We start from the raw sequence: 19,383 nt of genomic DNA, 5'->3' as shown, positions 1-19,383 counted from the left end.
TGTAAAGTTGTTAATGGGCCATTTCTGTGGAATGATTACTGGTTGCATTAATACTTTCTCATTGACCTCCTATCAATGCGAATTAAAACCTGGCTTATGATACACCCACTGCTAGCATGCAGTTGATGGGTCCAGCAACCAGTTTTCTACTGCTGGGGGCCTCTCTGGAAATTAATTTGGCCATGGTTTTAAAAAAAAGAAAAAGAGAAAAAAAGAAACAAACTGGCAACTAGCATTGGTTAAGTGTAGCTAGCAGCTTGATAGCTTTTCACAAGGTATGGATAACATAGTCTCTCCCAAGGTAAGAAAATCCATAACAGCACCTCTACTGATTACTAATTAAGTCATTGCGTCAGAAATTAGACTGGCAGCCTGTTGCTATTTTGACATAACCACTTGCTGCTAAATCTGTTGGGTGTCCATTTAACAAGAGTATGTCTAGTGTTTGTCTTATGATCGCTCTAACTGCCTCACAGTTTTTGGACTTCATGATTGATATATTAATTTGATCATCTGTGAAATTCGCCCGTAATCAAATGAGTTGCATGTGTGTGAACAGGATCACTTCTCATATCCCTGCCTTCACAGACATCATAGTCCTCAGTTCATTAAATTTGTGGTTGTCTATAGCAACAGACAACTAAAACTAATTTTAATTTTAAAAAAATAATATTTTTTTAAAAAGTGCAGCTTTCCTTCAAACACAAAGGCACTCTGCAAACTGCTGATCAGAGCAGAGCTGTTCAAAATGCTCAGGTACTGCTCAGGTTGCCCGTGAAAACCAAACAAAACCTACAGGCAAATGCCAGTCGCAATATGTAATTGATAAAAGCTTTTTTTTTCAGTTCAAAACAACAACAAAAACCCCCAAAACGGATTAATTCAATAGATGAATTAAAGCAGGCTTGCATGTGGTGAGGATATTTGTGTGGAAGACCGCTGACAGACATAATTCTAACATGAAATCATACAAATTTGTCTGTCACAGCTCAAAATGTTATAAGGTATAACATAAAAGTATAAAAAGAGGAAGGACAAGCAATGAAATAAGGATAGGTGGTTAGTTCAAGAATATGTCAATAAAAAGGCAGCTGGAAAATAAATAAGTTCTGTGCTGTTTACTCATAACATTGACTTGATCCCTAACTGCAGTAGGATTAGTAGACTAGATATGTGCTGGCTGTCAATTCAAATAAATGACTTGACACAGAAATATTTATACAAAAATAGAAATAAGAGTCCAGCTGAATAAAAATCAAACACAAAATGCTCTGTGAAATAGAGGTTTCTTCCCTTTTAATGTGCTCAGTGGCCACCATCTAGGGAAAAATTACCCTCTTAAAATAATCAAAGAGAAAGTCGGGATACAAGCCTTATTTTCAAATATTGCTAAAGGTTGTCAGTGTGCTGTCGTATCACTGAAAAAATACAGTAATTAAAATTCAAAAAGCCCTGCAGTTACTGAACGCTGAGCCCAATTATGTTGAAGGTTGTGTATATATATATAAATATATATGAGTTATATTAATGATGTTCTTGTACTGTACTAGGTACACCAGCAGGAGTCTAGAGGGGGAGAATTCTAATATTAGTTTGGTGGTTATCGTTGTGGCTGATTGGTTTATCCCTGTCATGCATATTGCTCCCTACAGTGGACAGTTATTTGGTGGCCATTGACATTAGTAAGTCAACCCATATTTGGCACCCTCTGTAAAATCAGATTAATTAAAATTTTTATTTTCAACAAAAATGGACACGTCAGCAATATGCTCAAAATGATAACTATTGCAAAAAATAAAGCCTAAACATTACTTGGCATACCCAAGGTGGTATAATCCTTCCTCTAATAATACAAGCGGGGCAGAGGGCCTAGCACTGTTCTGTAAACTATGGATGACATATCATTGGGATTATCAACCATTTTATTTTTCTTTAAAGCTTAATTTGGTATTTAATTTTTGAACAATCTTGCATCCCAGTAACGGATCAAACATCAGTGAGTCAGAACTCCTTCACAGTGTGTATTTATAACCTGTGATGTGTTTTGGTCTTTTTTTTTTTTAAATCAGCACAGTTTTGAATTGAGTTTGAACTGCAGATTTTGCATGAAATCCACACATCACACACTGCTATACCTTCAAATCCCTGATGCACTACAGAGAAAGTATAGAAAATGACATCAAGTCAAAAGCCTGTATGTGTTGCACCTGCTGAGGTGTTCATGTTCTTCATTGTTAAGGTTTTTTTTGTGTGTGTTTGCATTATCTGTGCTCACTGTCTAAGCTAGGGGAGTGTTGCCACCTTGAGGAGACTGCAAAGGTCTTTGGGGAGTCTTTTGTCATTTTGAGCTGCTGAACAATCTCAGTCTGACTGGACAGAAGATTCCACCCAGGCTAAGAGTACAGACTGAACATACAGATTCATGCTGGTTATCACTTTAGGGAAGCGTGCAATTTGGGCTCTTTGTGATCACACAGTATCGTAAACAGACCCTTTAAAGCCAAAAAGGCTGCAGGGAGCCAAGGAAAGACACATTAGGACACAAACCTGGCAGTGGGGCTCTTTTAGTCCATGGTTTCAGCACATTTAGAATTAACATTTGAGTCTGTTCTCACCGAATGATAAAAAAAACCATCTACATTTGCATTGTTACTGACATGAGTGAAACCTTCTGTGTAAAAGCTGTTTATTTGAGGAATATGTGTATGATGCCCTTATTGTAGATATATAAATGACAGAACACAGCTTTCTTGTTACCTTCTCAACATTGAAGGTATCCTAATTGTAGAGAAAGGTTGCTGCAGCATTACAAACTGTGATGACGGCAGGGAATCGAATTAATGTACTCTGCTGTGGGAAATAAATCAACCACTGCAACCTTGGATGGGAAAAGCTATTTATTTACAGATAGGCTTTACATGATGAACATGATGGGAAAACGCTACCACCTTAGCCAGATTAATAGTTGGTCATATTATAAAATCCCACATTGTGTTGGCAGTCCATTCATTTCACTAATGTTCACTCTTCTATTCTGGTCGAGGATGTTGGTCCCCTGTGTCCCTATTTATCTTTTCCCATAGTTTTGTTGCTTTTCACGATGACATAAAGGCAAAAAAATATCCTAAAAGTCAGGAGAAAAAGAAAAGCAACATGCAGTTCCGTTTTGACGGGGTACAAGGTAACTGAAACGGGTACATTTTAGTTTCCCTTCGTGGGAAAACACTAAGGGAAACGAAAAAGAATTTGTTTCAGGAGTTTAACAAATGCCACAGTACAATTATCATATACATAGTCCACGTCCTGATGAAAAAACACTTGATATGAAATGAATCTGCACACTGTAGCCTTAAAATGTGCAGACTGAAGCAGTGGCGGAACATTACGCACGAGCGATGACACCTACAAGTGAAACTAAACAGCAGCTTGTTTCCGCACCACATTGAATTCAGCGGGCATAAGGGGCCGTTCTGGAGCCCGATAAACCTTTGCGGTCGATGATCGACAGCGTGTACTCTGCATTGTCCATAATCTGGAGCGGAACGACTCCCTGGACTTCTCCTTGCGTAACGGAGCGCGTCGCGCAGACTTTGCCAGAGGGTGGAGTGGACACTCTCCAAAACAAACTGCTCAGCATCTTCCTGATTTCCGGCCTCATCAGGCAGTAAAGCACCGGGTTCAAGCAGCTGTTTGTGTGCGCTAAGCACACAGTAACCGGGAACACATAAGTGTGCACCATGTAGTATGCTGTGTCCCAGTTGACTGCGTTGAATTTGACTAAGACACCCCAGAAAGTGATGGCATGGTTTGGCATCCAACAGAAGAAGAATGACAAAACAACAATTGCGACAGATTTGGTGACTCTGGATCTCCGTTTAGGGTTGGTACTGTCCATGCTCTTCCGCCTAACGAAGCGCAGGAGCATCAGATAGTTCACAGACACTATCAGCATAGGGATGATAAAAGCTATCAGTATTTTCTGGATATGGTAGAGCGCGAGCCAGTCGTGTCCCTCGGGAAACTTAAGGAGGCAGAGTTTTTCTCCAGCGACCACAGTCACAGTGGAGAAGATCGCTGTCGGAGCTGTGGCCAAGGTAGCGGCCACCCACAGCACCGCGCACACCCACTTCACACACCGTGACCTTCGGTACGCTTTTTTCTTCAGGGCTGTCGCGACAGACAGATAGCGGGTCACGCTCATACCTGTGAGGAAGAAGACGCTGGCGTACATGTTCATCACTGTCACCGAGAGGACAATTTTACACATTGCGTCTCCAAACGGCCAGCTGAAGTCCAGCGCGGTGTCCACTGCCCAAAAGGGAAGCGTGAGCACGAACTGGAAGTCCGTCACTGCCAAGTTGATGATAAAAAAATTGATCGTGGACCTCTTTCGACCTTGTCGTAACCGCATGAGGAAAAAAACGAGCAGGTTTCCCACCAGACCCACCGCGCAAACTACAGAGTAGACCACAGATATGAATATCCTCAGGACTGGGCTGCCGTCTGCGCTCACATCGATGTCCTCGAAAGTAAACTCCTCATCGCCAGGCGAACTGAGGTTCAGCGCTCCGCTTTGGTTCATTATTTCATCCATCTTTAAAATCACACAACATGCGTTCTACTTGACAACCCATGCGAGAGCGTTTCAACTTTCTCTCCGCGCTCAGTGACTTGTCATCTTTATCATACCTTCTGAATGACAGCTGACGTGGAATTCCGGCTTTTATACAGGTGTGTCGCTTCGCTGCTGAACCGCGATTGGTCGAATGAGGGGAGAGAGAATCGCGTTGTCCCGTCATAAAAACGACCAGAAAGCATAATTGTCCCATTAGCTAATCAGGATGGATTCGTTTATTGTTTGAAATCCGTGAATTTATTTTAACCCTCAGATATGTGTCTGCTCAATTGGCATATGACTGAGCGCACACAGGCATTACGCAAAAGGAGTATTTTATGATTAAAAAAGGCTTCAAATAAACGCAAGAAACAAAACTCCACATGTTCATTATTAGTGAGATGTGCGAAAATAAATAGTCTAAAAAGAAAAACAAGTTCAGTCAGTTCTTTTGGCACAGTGTTTTCTGGTTTGTAGAATTGGGACGACCTCCATCTTTCTCAACAACAGAATGCATTTAAACACTTAAAATAAGGCATTTTAAGGTGGGCTTTGCTCTTCCGAGTAGATGCGCAGTATTTGCATATGCAGGGCAATTTCCCTGCGTCAGTTCTCCACATGCTGCTATTCTCCCGCAAGGGGGGGCGCGAAGCTCAGACAGATGATGAGGAACAACGACAGAGAAAAAAGATATAGAAATCAATAAAACAACGATATCAAATTTTGTAGCCTTGTGAATTTTTTTCACATTGACTGTTTTACACGTGTTATTTTTACCTGAGCAATATTTATTACAGTAAAATAACATTTTATCTTAGTGTAAAAGCAAATGTTGAGGGAGGCCCAGTGTTCTCCACAGTTTCTCATATCAGCAGCATCTGTGAGTTTCACTTTTCAGTTTGTTCACAACACTGAAAAATGCATTTACTATTAAGACATGAATGCCAACATCACAACGCATAAAGTGAACCCCCGGAACTGTGGCACTTTCTCCGACTCCAAGTGAATGCAACAATCTTGAAACTGGTCCTCATCTGACCCAAAGAGAACCCGAAAGACCTCCGATTTGGGGACTAACTGCCAGATGGCCTGTATCACGATATCCGATTTCTTGGAGTAGCATTCCCCTTTAAGCGTACAGCCCTTCTGAGAGCCAGCCTATTGTTTTAAGTCCACCCATCTGTGGGGGTGGCTCTGCAAAAGTTTGCAGAGGAAAGTTTTAAGCTGTCACTGGTTGACGAGAGGAGACTGATGGAGGAGAGAGGGACCAGACACTCGTAAGCAAACATTAACACCAACTTACAAACGAGTGGAAATAAGAATGAGAAAGCAACAAAAACGCTCCGTGGAGGCAAACAATGATCAGGCCTAAGTTGCAGAGGTTTATTGGGACTGTCACAGTTTAAGCACATGGTCGCAACAAAGCGAAAAGTGCATGTCAGATGGAATTAATTTAAAGTGACAATCGGCGCGGTTTTAGATAGGCATTAAATGGTTCTTAAATTTCGGCAACCGTCCTGACAAAATGAGCCGTTTGAAGTGCGGGCTTCCCGCTTCTGGACAAAGTGTCTCTCCCATTCACGTCTTCATCGCGCTTCTGATGGTCCTGGAAAGCTGCAAAACCTTGGAGTTGTCACATGAAGGAGGTTAGTGAGCCTGGCACGTTTGAAACTTTTAAAGTCGTTTGTACCACCATGTCTTCTTGTTCTTTGTTGCCGAGGTGCAAATTTAGTCCGTGAGTGCATCTAATTAAGCTCAGTGAAGACAGAGTTGGACCAGCGAGAGATCAGCTTTGACCTGTGTTTACAAAGTTCTGGGCTGGCCATAGCAATTAGGCTCAGGATTTTGCAGCCCGGTGTGGTAGCTGGAAAGAGCTGCTTTCGAATGAATCATCGAAGGTTGAAGCCCCATCTATCCTCCTTTTTTTTAGTGCCCTTGATTTATTTTATTTTATTTTTTTTAAATAAAAAAGAAGCAGTGCTGCAGTTGTGTGACACTGACAATGACCTCTGACCTCACCAGTGAGCAGCAGGAAGCAGAGTTCCACTGTGGGAATTTACAGGATGCATTATTATTATTGTTGTTGTTATGGCGCTGGTTCCCATTCTACTGCTAGAGATATAAACCTCTTGTATCTATGAGAAAACGCTCCCACGCCTCCTGTCTTGGAGCATTCATCCTCCCAGTCACTTCATTAGTTTGTGGTTTGGATGTTAAAAGTCAAGTCTCTCCTGAAATCAGAGAATCGACAAGTTGCCTGCATGCACTGTCTCATCCTGTAGATATCAGCTGTATGTCCTTAAGGCAAACAGGCTATCAGGCATTCATACAGGGATGTGTTGCTGATGGACTACTCAAACCGTAACGATTTCAGGTTGTAAATGATGGCACAGGCATTCCAAAGTTTAATTTTAGACTTTTAAGAACTCACAATAGAAAGGCACTGAAGCACAGGCTTCCTCCAGATAAGATATTCTCAGTCTTTTTTGTTCTTATTTAGGACCTGTCATGAATAGCCTATAATTGTATTCATTATAGTAGTTGTAAAAGTAAAAGACATGAGTGGAGATAGCCAGTCAAAGACTTGGCAAACTTGGCTCATATTGCTTGTTTTTCTTCATATCTTGTGACAGACCATTTACTGATCCTACTGTTATTTTCTGATTTAAAAAAAATAATTATCAATGTGAAAGTCACCTTTTTTTCCTCTCATGGCAAATAACGGCTTGTTGACCCTCTGAAGTGGTCATCTGATTGAGAATGCAGACTTCTGTCAAGGCCACATAGCACCTAAATAATTTCTGGCGAATATTCAAGAAATCAGTCAAGTGTCAACAGTTTAGACAATGATACATGCTGTCACACAATAATACACACAATCAAAGGCATTCATCAAGATTTCTTAAGCCAGCCATTATTTTTGCAATAATTTTACCACTCCAGGCATACCATGGGTTGTGTAGGAGATTTAACTCGGAATGAATTAAAGCTGAGTGGTAATTCGAGGATAACTGGCAACATATTGCAGATATTCAGTCGAGTGAACGTATGCAGTATTGTACAAAAGTTTTAACCCGCTCCTCAGTTTCTATTTTGCTTCCAAAGAGTCAGCCTTTCTTCTTGTTATCTTGTAAAGTGGGTTTGAGCAATAGTTCTCCAGAATTTCTGAAGGTCTTTTAAAGGTTTTCTTTGAACGTCACTCACTTTTTTCATATATTTTCAGTCCAGTCCTTGAGCCTGTCCGTTTTCAGAGAAATGCTTACTTTTGATTGTTAAGCCTCTGAATGCTACGCACTTTGACATGGCTCTGGAAGAGAAAAATGAAAACAACACGCACGTCAGTGTCCAGCCAGAACTGGGCTTTTAAACTGCATGTTAACATATTAGTCTGACCAAAAATGAGCTTCTCAAAACTGCACTAACACATCCCAGCAACGCAGATGGAGATGAAATCACATTTCACATCACAAAATTGTTCTAAATTCCATGAGGGTGTCTGTGTTGCTCTGACGGAAGCAGACTGATTATGCAGCTTATGAAGGTACATTTTCTCTACCCTTTCTCTTAGAAGGTGGATCTTTGTCTATTGTGCCACTTCAGCCTTTGCAAGTCAGAGGAAATGGGATCATTTTCAAAACAAGAATACGTTTCACAATCTATATCAAACTTGCTGCGCATGAGCATAGGTGAGAGGGTAATGTAAGAGGTACTGCATAGGTGAGAGGGTACTGTAAGAGGTACTGCATAGGTAAGAGGGTACTGTAAGAGGTACTGCATAGGTGAGAGGGTAATGTAAGAGGTACTGCATAGGTAAGAGGGTACTGTAAGAGGTACTGCATAGGTAAGAGGGTAATGTAAGAGGTACTGCTTAGGTAAGAGGGTACTGTAAGAGGTACTGCATAGGTAAGAGGGTACTGTAAGAGGTACTGCATAGGTGAGAGGGTAATGTAAGAGGTACTGCATAGGTAAGAGGGTAATGTAAGAGGTACTGCATAGGTAAGAGAGTACTGTAAGAGGTACTGCATAGGTGAGAGGGTAATGTAAGAGGTACTGCATAGGTAAGAGGGTACTGTAAGAGGTACTGCATAGGTGAGAGGGTAATGTAAGAGGTACTGCATAGGTAAGAGGGTACTGTAAGAGGTACTGCATAGGTGAGAGGGTAATGTAAGAGGTACTGCATAGGTAAGAGGGTACTGTAAGAGGTACTGCATAGGTAAGAGGGTACTGTAAGAGGTACTGCATAGGTGAGAGGGTAATGTAAGAGGTACTGCATAGGTAAGAGAGAACTGTAAGAGGTACTGCATAGGTAAGAGAGTACTGTAAGAGGTACTGCATAGGTAAGAGAGTACTGTAAGAGGTACTGAATAGGTAAGAGGGTACTGTAAGAGGTACTGCATAGGTGAGAGGGTACTGTAAGAGGTACTGCATAGGTAAGAGGGTACTGTAAGAGGTACTGCATAGGTGAGAGGGTACTGTAAGAGGTACTGCATAGGTGAGAGGGTAATGTAAGAGGTACTGCATAGGTAAGAGGGTAATGTAAGAGGTACTGCATAGGTGAGAGGGTACTGTAAGAGGTACTGCATAGGTAAGAGAGTACTGTAAGAGGTACTGCATAGGTAAGAGGGTACTGTAAGAGGTACTGCATAGGTGAGAGGGTACTGTAAGAGGTACTGCATAGGTAAGAGGGTACTGTAAGAGGTACTGCATAGGTAAGAGAGTACTGTAAGAGGTACTGCATAGGTAAGAGGGTACTGTAAGAGGTACTGCATAGGTAAGAGAGTACTGTAAGAGGTACTGCATAGGTAAGAGGGTACTGTAAGAGGTACTGCATAGGTGAGAGGGTAATGTAAGAGGTACTGCATAGGTAAGAGGGTAATGTAAGAGGTACTGCATAGGTAAGAGGGTACTGTAAGAGGTACTGAATAGGTGAGAGGGTAATGTAAGAGGTACTGCATAGGTGAGAGAGTACTGTAAGAGGTACTGCATAGGTAAGAGGGTACTGTAAGAGGTACTGCATAGGTGAGAGGGTAATGTAAGAGGTACTGCATAGGTAAGAGGGTACTGTAAGAGGTACTGCATAGGTAAGAGAGTACTGTAAGAGGTACTGCATAGGTAAGAGGGTACTGTAAGTGGTACTGCATAGGTAAGAGAGTACTGTAAGAGGTACTGCATAGGTAAGAGGGTACTGTAAGAGGTACTGAATAGGTAAGAGGGTACTGTAAGAGGTACTGCATAGGTAAGAGGGTAATGTAAGAGGTACTGCATAGGTAAGAGGGTAATGTAAGAGGTACTGCATAGGTAAGAGGGTCCTGTAAGAGGTACTGCATAGGTGAGAGGGTAATGTAAGAGGTACTGCATAGGTAAGAGAGTACTGTAAGAGGTACTGCATAGGTAAGAGAGTACTGTAAGAGGTACTGCATAGGTAAGAGGGTACTGTAAGAGGTACTGAATAGGTAAGAGGGTACTGTAAGAGGTACTGCATAGGTGAGAGGGTACTGTAAGAGGTACTGCATAGGTAAGAGAGTACTGTAAGAGGTACTGCATAGGTAAGAGAGTACTGTAAGAGGTACTGCATAGGTAAGAGGGTACTGTAAGAGGTACTGCATAGGTAAGAGGGTACTGTAAGAGGTACTGCATAGGTAAGAGGGTACTGTAAGAGGTACTGCATAGGTAAGAGGGTACTGTAAGAGGTACTGCATAGGTAAGAGGGTACTGTAAGAGGTACTGCATAGGTAAGAGAGTACTGTAAGAGGTACTGCATAGGTAAGAGGGTACTGTAAGAGGTACTGAATAGGTAAGAGGGTACTGTAAGAGGTACTGCATAGGTGAGAGGGTACTGTAAGAGGTACTGCATAGGTAAGAGAGTACTGTAAGAGGTACTGCATAGGTAAGAGAGTACTGTAAGAGGTACTGCATAGGTAAGAGGGTACTGTAAGAGGTACTGCATAGGTAAGAGGGTACTGTAAGAGGTACTGAATAGGTAAGAGGGTACTGTAAGAGGTACTGCATAGGTGAGAGGGTACTGTAAGAGGTACTGCATAGGTAAGAGGGTACTGTAAGAGGTACTGCATAGGTGAGAGGGTACTGTAAGAGGTACTGCATAGGTGAGAGGGTAATGTAAGAGGTACTGCATAGGTAAGAGGGTAATGTAAGAGGTACTGCATAGGTGAGAGGGTACTGTAAGAGGTACTGCATAGGTAAGAGAGTACTGTAAGAGGTACTGCATAGGTAAGAGGGTACTGTAAGAGGTACTGCATAGGTGAGAGGGTACTGTAAGAGGTACTGCATAGGTAAGAGGGTACTGTAAGAGGTACTGCATAGGTAAGAGAGTACTGTAAGAGGTACTGCATAGGTAAGAGGGTACTGTAAGAGGTACTGCATAGGTAAGAGAGTACTGTAAGAGGTACTGCATAGGTAAGAGGGTACTGTAAGAGGTACTGCATAGGTGAGAGGGTAATGTAAGAGGTACTGCATAGGTAAGAGGGTAATGTAAGAGGTACTGCATAGGTAAGAGGGTACTGTAAGAGGTACTGAATAGGTGAGAGGGTAATGTAAGAGGTACTGCATAGGTGAGAGAGTACTGTAAGAGGTACTGCATAGGTAAGAGGGTACTGTAAGAGGTACTGCATAGGTGAGAGGGTAATGTAAGAGGTACTGCATAGGTAAGAGGGTACTGTAAGAGGTACTGCATAGGTAAGAGAGTACTGTAAGAGGTACTGCATAGGTAAGAGGGTACTGTAAGTGGTACTGCATAGGTAAGAGAGTACTGTAAGAGGTACTGCATAGGTAAGAGGGTACTGTAAGAGGTACTGAATAGGTAAGAGGGTACTGTAAGAGGTACTGCATAGGTAAGAGGGTAATGTAAGAGGTACTGCATAGGTAAGAGGGTAATGTAAGAGGTACTGCATAGGTAAGAGGGTCCTGTAAGAGGTACTGCATAGGTGAGAGGGTAATGTAAGAGGTACTGCATAGGTAAGAGAGTACTGTAAGAGGTACTGCATAGGTAAGAGAGTACTGTAAGAGGTACTGCATAGGTAAGAGGGTACTGTAAGAGGTACTGAATAGGTAAGAGGGTACTGTAAGAGGTACTGCATAGGTGAGAGGGTACTGTAAGAGGTACTGCATAGGTAAGAGAGTACTGTAAGAGGTACTGCATAGGTAAGAGAGTACTGTAAGAGGTACTGCATAGGTAAGAGGGTACTGTAAGAGGTACTGCATAGGTAAGAGGGTACTGTAAGAGGTACTGCATAGGTAAGAGGGTACTGTAAGAGGTACTGCATAGGTAAGAGGGTACTGTAAGAGGTACTGCATAGGTAAGAGAGTACTGTAAGAGGTACTGCATAGGTAATGGTAAATGGTAAATGGACTTGTACTTGTATAGCGCTTTTCTAGTCTAGCTGACCACTCAAAGCGCTTCACTACATGCCACATTCACCCCTCTCACACACATTCATACAGCACGTCTTAGGACATAACTACGTGCTTTCTAATCATTCACACACATTCATACCCCCAATGATACACTGGGGGAGCAACGTGGGGTTCAGTGTCTTGCCCAAGGACGCTTCGACATGTATCCTGGGGAAGCCAGAGTCGAACCACCGACCTTCCGATTGGTGGGCGACTGCTCTACCTCCTGAGCTACAGCCGCCCCGGGTACTGTAAGAGGTACTGCATAGGTAAGAGAGTACTGTAAGAGGTACTGCATAGGTAAGAGAGTACTGTAAGAGGTACTGCATAGGTAAGAGGGTACTGTAAGAGGTACTGCATAGGTGAGAGGGTAATGTAAGAGGTACTGCATAGGTAAGAGTACTGTAAGAGGTACTGCATAGGTAAGAGAGTACTGTAAGAGGTACTGCATAGGTAAGAGGGTACTGTAAGAGGTACTGCATAGGTAAGAGAGTACTGTAAGAGGTACTGCATAGGTAAGAGGGTACTGTAAGAGGTACTGAATAGGTAAGAGGGTACTGTAAGAGGTACTGCATAGGTAAGAGGGTACTGTAAGAGGTACTTCATAGGTGAGAGGGTAATGTAAGAGGTACTGCATAGGTAAGAGGGTAATGTAAGAGGTACTGCATAGGTAAGAGGGTCCTGTAAGAGGTACTGCATAGGTGAGAGGGTACTGTAAGAGGTACTGCATAGGTAAGAGAGTACTGTAAGAGGTACTGCATAGGTAAGAGAGTACTGTAAGAGGTACTGCATAGGTAAGAGGGTACTGTAAGAGGTACTGAATAGGTAAGAGGGTACTGTAAGAGGTACTGCATAGGTGAGAGGGTACTGTAAGAGGTACTGCATAGGTGAGAGGGTACTGTAAGAGGTACTGCATAGGTGAGAGGGTACTGCAAGAGGTACTGCATAGGTGAGAGGGTACTGTAAGAGGTACTGCATAGGTGAGAGGGTACTGCAAGAGGTACTGCATAGGTGAGAGGGTACTGCAAGAGGTACTGCATAGGTGAGAGGGTACTGCAAGAGGTACTGCATAGGTGAGAGGGTACTGCAAGAGGTACTGCATAGCTGAGTGGGTACTGCAAGAGGTACTGCATAGCTGAGAGGGTACTGCAAGAGGTACTGCATAGGTGAGAGGGTAGTGTAAGAGGTACTGCATAGCTGAGTGGGTACTGCAAGAAGTACTGAATAGGTGAGAGGGTAGTGTAAGAGGTACTGCATAGCTGAGTGGGTACTGTAAGAAGTACTGAATAGGTGAGAGGGTAGTGTAAGAGGTACTGCATACATGGCAGCTATATACAAGCTTAAAAATAACGGATAAGACAGTCATATGGTTTGGTTTAGAGTTTCACAACTGCAAGTTTTTGTTTACAACCTTCCAGCAACTTAATTGTTTAATCACCCCCTTCTTTCACATGATTTATTAACCCATCCTCTCTGACATCATCTTTTCCCACTATGACTTTCACAGAGAGATTTCAGCAGGATCTTCCTCATTTTGAAGTGGTTCACCCCATCAGAGTGGATGCCAGAGGTCACTTCCTGTCCAACTTCCTGTCCCACCAGGCTCGTCGCGTTCAGCGTCGGGAAGCCTCAGAGGAACCGGTGGACCTTGATCGTGTCTATTACCAATTTTTTCACGGCAGTCACAGTTTGCACTTTAACCTCACCCTCAATCCAAACCTACTGGCTCCGGGCTTTTTGACAGAGAGGAGGTACGGTGGCCTGGATGGGGCTCAGATCCATCGTCCCGCAGCCACCCATTGCCATTTTTTAGGTGAAGTGTGGGATGAGACTGCTATTAAAGGGAGCGCAGCTATAAGTGCCTGTGATGGACTGGTGAGTAGATAAACTAATAATTTATTCTTTCAAAGCTTGAGGTTTATTTGGAGGCGTTTAAATGCATTTCAAGTTAATACAATGTTTTGCAACACTCTGACTTTGAACTGAAGTACGTTAGTGCAGCTCGAGGATGTACAAAGCCTGACAAGTTTGTTGAAGTCACTAATTTTCCCTCTTTAATCCTTAAATGGAGGGGCTGTTTTGTTTACATAGACCTGTAGACCCATCAAATACAAAGCAGACAGAGCCATTAATTAAAATGATATGTTTGATCTACAAAAATCTGGACACCACTATACGTCTTGTTCAAGAGCAGATATTCAATTTAAAATTTTAGGAGGAGGAGGGGGTCAATAAACCAAACAAAAAATGAAAGAGCTAATGTTTGGGGGACACAGTGGCTCAAATAGTTTTATTATCATTCAGGGTGTCAGATTTTCTCCTTGACTCTTACTGCTCCACCTCTCACACTGAACAATGTCTCTTAGAACAAACAAGATTCTTTGCAGACTCAGAACTAACAGACACACCATAGAGCACAAAAGCAGGACAACTCTCTTTACACTTTTACAGTTCTAACAGTAATAAGGCTCCATACCCATACTCCATTTACCATTGGGAAGAATACTAACAAACTTACCTGAAACTCTCTGCCTCCATCTGACTGTTGTTCATCGTCCGAGCTTAGCTCCGTTCTCCGTAATATTTTCTTCTGAACCCTATCCCTCACCATAACCCCTTAATGAAACTTTTTAATTCACACTTCACTCCTGAAGACCTGATCAAGCTGCCTTTGATATCTTAGCCCACTGAAAAATGATCAAACGCTGTTTTATCTGCTATGTAAGCTGACCTGACTGCGTAACAAATGCACGTAAACAGGGACACGCCCCCCCCCCCTGTGATTTCCGCCCATGGTCTTGTTCTCTTACTGTCTACCAAAACATATTACAGTTATGAAATAATGATGCAATTACATTTTTTTTTCATATTCAAATTTGGGGATAGGTTGAAAAAGTAGATCTCTTTAAGATGTAGAACTCCGTTTCTCATGGGCTCAGTTGGGATTGCAGAACTTATTATTTACATTTGATTGATTAAGTCATTTATTTATTCTTTCAGAGAATACTGTGAACATCACAGTATTTCCCCCCCCCCCCCCCCCCCCCCCCACACACACACACACATACACACACACACACACACACACACACTTAGTGTTGCTTTGCCGTTTAACTGCAGCTGTTGTTTGCTTGTGGACCTGTCTGCTTTTAGTTTTGTCTCAGTAAGTGAAATGCTGCTTGATTGGGGTCATTTCAGGGGATTGACTCGACCACTACACTTTTGTACCTTCTGGGAATCTTTTGCAATATAGTTTGGCTCATTGTCTGTTTGTGATGTGAAGCACTGTTCACTTTGCTGCATTCGTCTGTGCCTGAGCAGACTTCACAATTCACCAAACTACTCCTTGTTTCACCTCATTTGTGTGTGTTTTTGACCCATTGGTATGCTTCAGATCATAAGCTATTCCTAAAGGTGTCCATATTTTTCTTCCTCTCCTTCTGTAACAGGTTGATCTTAGTTTCTATCTTTTTAAAGGGGTAGTATCTGATCTTAGAAAGCTGTGTTTTGCCATTGAGCAAAACAAATGCAGCCAAAAGTGAAACCTAACCTGTGTTTGAAAACTTCTATAATCTATACCTAAAATGAATCAGACCAGTTTGAACTCTGGTCACATCCCTCTCTAATCGACCCTTTTTAGTCTGGAGGCTTATGAATGTTTCATACCTTATAGTGAACCCTCTGTGCGGCCATGAAGTCTTCTCTTTATGTTAGACTTGGGCAAATCTATCTCCTGGAGAGTATTCTTAAACTGGCTGCATGTTCTGAAAGCTGTTGTCCCACCACTGTTGTTTTGTTGAACCTTCAGGACCTGAACCAGTTTGTTCTCGTTGCCCCAGAGTAAACCAACTGTTGGTTTGGCCACTCCTGATCTTTCTGCTATCTTTGATTGAACTGCATTGTATTTACAGACTAAGAATGACTTGTCTTACTTGCATTGAAAGTTCTTTGACAGTAGTTTACTAAAGCAAGGGCCCCCTGAGAACTTGCAGGGTGCTCCACATTACTGAGTAACTTTTCAGCATTTATCCATTTGTGCTTTTGACATGTCATTAAGATGTGTGGTAAGCAGCAAATTCACTGCCGTTCTGGGGATCAATAAAGTTGTGGACCTTTTACCTGCCCTGTTTTAATCATTATTGATCCCCTGAAAAAGAATGGTCTGCATTGGAAACAGCTGCAAGTCCTAAGCCTGTCTGCCAGTTTGGATGTGAATGCCCTCAAACTGAAGCAGAGAGTCTGCACTTTAAGTCCATATTCATGATAAAATATTCGTTCATACGGACTGTGTCCGTCTGTATAAACCTTTTGGAACTTAGCGTCACTGTACATATTGCATGCATATAATTATAATTTTCATCAGATAAATTTGGACATTTAAAAATGCATCTGAGAAGCCTTCTGTGGGGACCTCAGTTAAGGTTTACACATGAGTTTTGCAAGCAGTAGAGCATCTGAAAAGCATCATTGTGTGTATATATATCAAGGCTGTTAAAATGAATGTGTTAATAACGCTTAATGTTGATAAGAGTATTGGAAAAATCCATGTAAGGTGCATTGAGATCATATATTAAAAGTGATTTCGCGAATACTGAAGTTATTTATATTTATATATGATATGTTACTTTTTTGCCTAAATATTTATTTTTATTACATTTTTCTGTAAAAGTATCTATAATGTATCTGTCCGGGTTCCAAATGACATAAAATACTTTTGTGTGCATGAGTGTGTGACTGAGTGCAAGTTGGTGGCTTATGAATTGAACTGAATTGACTATTCTTTTCAGTTTATTGGCAAGATAACAGTCGTAAGCCTTTTTCTGGCCACATTCTCCTTGTTTAAATTCACAGACGCTTCATTGAAAATGAAGTCAGTGATTTAATACTTTGTCTCTGTGATTCTACCACTAAGGAAAGAGCAGAGGCAGAGGTATATTTTCTCATCTGCCAGCAAGATCACGCGAAAATGACCACACCAAGATTCCATAAAACTGGAGAAGTAGAGAAATGAACAAAATATGAACCTGTTAAAGGTTTGTGGAGCAATGGGTCTCTTTGTTCAAAACTGCCACACAGGGGGTTGGCCTTGGTGGAGAACTTTTAGTTAGAAGTGTATGTGCATAAAGGAAAAGTGTTCACAGATCTAATTGAAAATGTAGACATAATTTGCTCTCAGAGATGGGAGAAAGCATTATCACAGTGCTGTTTTAATATTTCTCCACATTGGAGGTGGCCTCTGATAATCAATACGCTCACTCACCTTCGGTCTTCTTTTTATGAAATTTGCCAATGTGCAGACTATTCAAATTCCACCCCAATATCTTCATTTTGTGATCATGGCCTGTTATTATTCATGAGCTGCCTGGAAAAAGACGTTCTACTTTTAGAGGTTTATTCAAAGTCTTACTTTGAAAAAACTTGTTTTCTACCTATCATACATTATTATGTTATAAGCCAAAGTACGAAACTATTAGTGAGACACTTTACTATTTCAAGAAATATGATAATTCATCTTGAATTTTACGGCAGCAGCATATTACAAAAATGTTGGGACAAGGTTGTGTTTACCATGGGGTAGCAGTGGTAAACACCCTCACTGCCTCACTGTGGTAAAAATGGACCAGATGCTGGACCTTTGGGAGAGAGATGTCCTGTCTGATGCAGGACTCTAGCTGCTCAACAATCTCTTGATTGTTATGTTGTTTATGTTTATGCATTTAGCAGCGACTTACACTGGTAAGGGGGTCTTGCCTGGGGGTAGGCGGGGGAACCTTTCCTGCAGGGGATTTGAACCCACATGGTCACCACTATGATTGTAATATTTTGTCCTTCGTGATGCACAAAATGTCATCAGTTGGTGAAAGGTCACATGTGGCTTCTTCTTTGGATGATGGAGCTTTAACGTGCGTTTGTGGATGACATTGATTTCTGGAAGTGTTCTGGAGCCCATGCAGCGATTTCCATGACAGAATCATGTCCGTTTCTTAATGAAGTGCTGACTGAGGGCCTGAAGATTACAGACATCCACTACTGATTAGTGACTTTGAATGTTGGCACTGATGGATGTCTCCAGGTTGAACTGTCGTGATGCAGTATTCAAACACTTAACATAATTCTAAAATTGCTCCCCAAATTGTAGATGCATTACTGCAGATTGCCGAACTTGTGCTATCTTTAACTCTGAGAGACTCTGCCTCTCGAACCTGTTGCTGCCGTGGCTCCATTTTAATACCACCTACTTTCCTTGGCTTTTATTTTTTGCCCTTATCCCAACTTTTTTTACATTTTGCTGCCATCAAATTCAGGATGAGCTAATATTTTTCATAAAACTTGGTAGGTTTCCTTTCTATTGTGCATGAAATAATGGCTTATGAGATTTACAAATAATTGCATTCTGTTTGTATTTACATTTTACACAGTGTCCCAACTTTTTAAGAATTTATTTGTTTTGAGAGGGGAGTGTCTTTTTCACTGTAAAATATAAGCTAGAAGCGAGAAGCATTATGCAAGACTTTTCACAAGTGTTGTTTTCTATATCAAAAGCTGAATTCCAATTGTCTGCCTGTGCTGTGTACACAACAACAGTATAAAGGGTAAAACAAAAGCTTAAATGAGCTTTGATCCTTGTTCTTCCTATACTTATCGTCTGTCTCTTGTTTACAATTCATCACTGGAAACTAAAATACGCCCACAATAGTCTTCAAAGAAAATGGCAGATGTGACTCCAGTTGAGTGGTGTGAAGCAGCTGGTTGTGTTATATCATACATTAAGTTGAGCAACATGTTCAGCTCCAGTCTGAATACAGAGGGATCTCCTTGTCTGTTTAATATTAGGAAAAGTAGAATTCTACCTTAAGTTGAATGGCTACTTGAAATGAGTCAAGAAAAATACGTGTGAAAATTCATCCAGAACCAGTGACATCCTTTTTTCTTCTTTTTCTTCTGCAGATTGCATTTAATGCTACAGTTTTTGTTATTTACGCAGAAGTGGCCCCAAATACCTGTAAAAAGACTTTTATATGTAAAACTTTCTCAGTTTACAACACACATAGAATTCTTAACCAATTTAATATTGATTGCATGTTTAGCTTTGAGGAAACACTTGAAGTAGACCAAATGCCCTATGAGACGCTTTCTGTGTGGCGGGGGAAAAAACAGAAAAGTCAACCCTGATTAGAGTTTTATTGAATGTTGGACTCAGACAATCAACTTTAAGTGGACAAACAATGCCGTAATTAAACTGCTGTCTATTAGTATTCCTTTAAAGTGTTTTTTGTTTCCCGCTAGACAAAACAGTTTGCTCTATAACTGCAAAAAGGGACTTTTTCTTTCTTCTCTGGAAGAATGAATAAGGTTTT

At 41.5% G+C, this 19,383-nt stretch overlaps 3 protein-coding genes across 3 annotated transcripts in view; 1 reads left to right on the top strand and 2 right to left on the bottom strand.

Annotated features, from left to right (window-relative positions):
- tdp1 (tyrosyl-DNA phosphodiesterase 1) overlaps positions 1–19,383 on the bottom strand; it is a 330,936-nt gene that overhangs the window by 164,141 nt on the left and 147,412 nt on the right. The window lies entirely within an intron of this gene.
- Positions 2,955–4,679, bottom strand: LOC140302472 (relaxin-3 receptor 1-like). Its single transcript, XM_072381297.1, has one exon. The coding sequence runs from the start codon at positions 4,592–4,594 to the stop codon at positions 3,449–3,451; it is 1,146 nt and encodes a 381-aa protein (XP_072237398.1). The 5' UTR covers positions 4,595–4,679; the 3' UTR covers positions 2,955–3,448.
- Positions 5,860–19,383, top strand: part of LOC140302211 (A disintegrin and metalloproteinase with thrombospondin motifs 7) — a 116,235-nt gene continuing 102,711 nt past the window's right edge. The window contains exons 1-2 of the mRNA XM_072381026.1: positions 5,860–6,261; positions 13,533–13,900. Of these exons, the coding sequence (XP_072237127.1) occupies positions 6,141–6,261; positions 13,533–13,900 (489 nt within the window). The 5' untranslated portion in view covers positions 5,860–6,140. The remainder of the gene's footprint in view (positions 6,262–13,532; positions 13,901–19,383) is intronic.

The sequence above is a fragment of the Leuresthes tenuis genome, unplaced genomic scaffold, assembly GCF_036924035.1.
Source record: "Leuresthes tenuis unplaced genomic scaffold, fLeuTen1.0.hap1 SCAF_2, whole genome shotgun sequence".
Taxonomy (NCBI): Eukaryota; Metazoa; Chordata; class Actinopteri; order Atheriniformes; family Atherinopsidae; genus Leuresthes; species Leuresthes tenuis.
The sequence above is the reverse complement of the archived record's forward strand: the minus strand, read 5'-3'. Positions and strand labels throughout refer to the sequence as shown.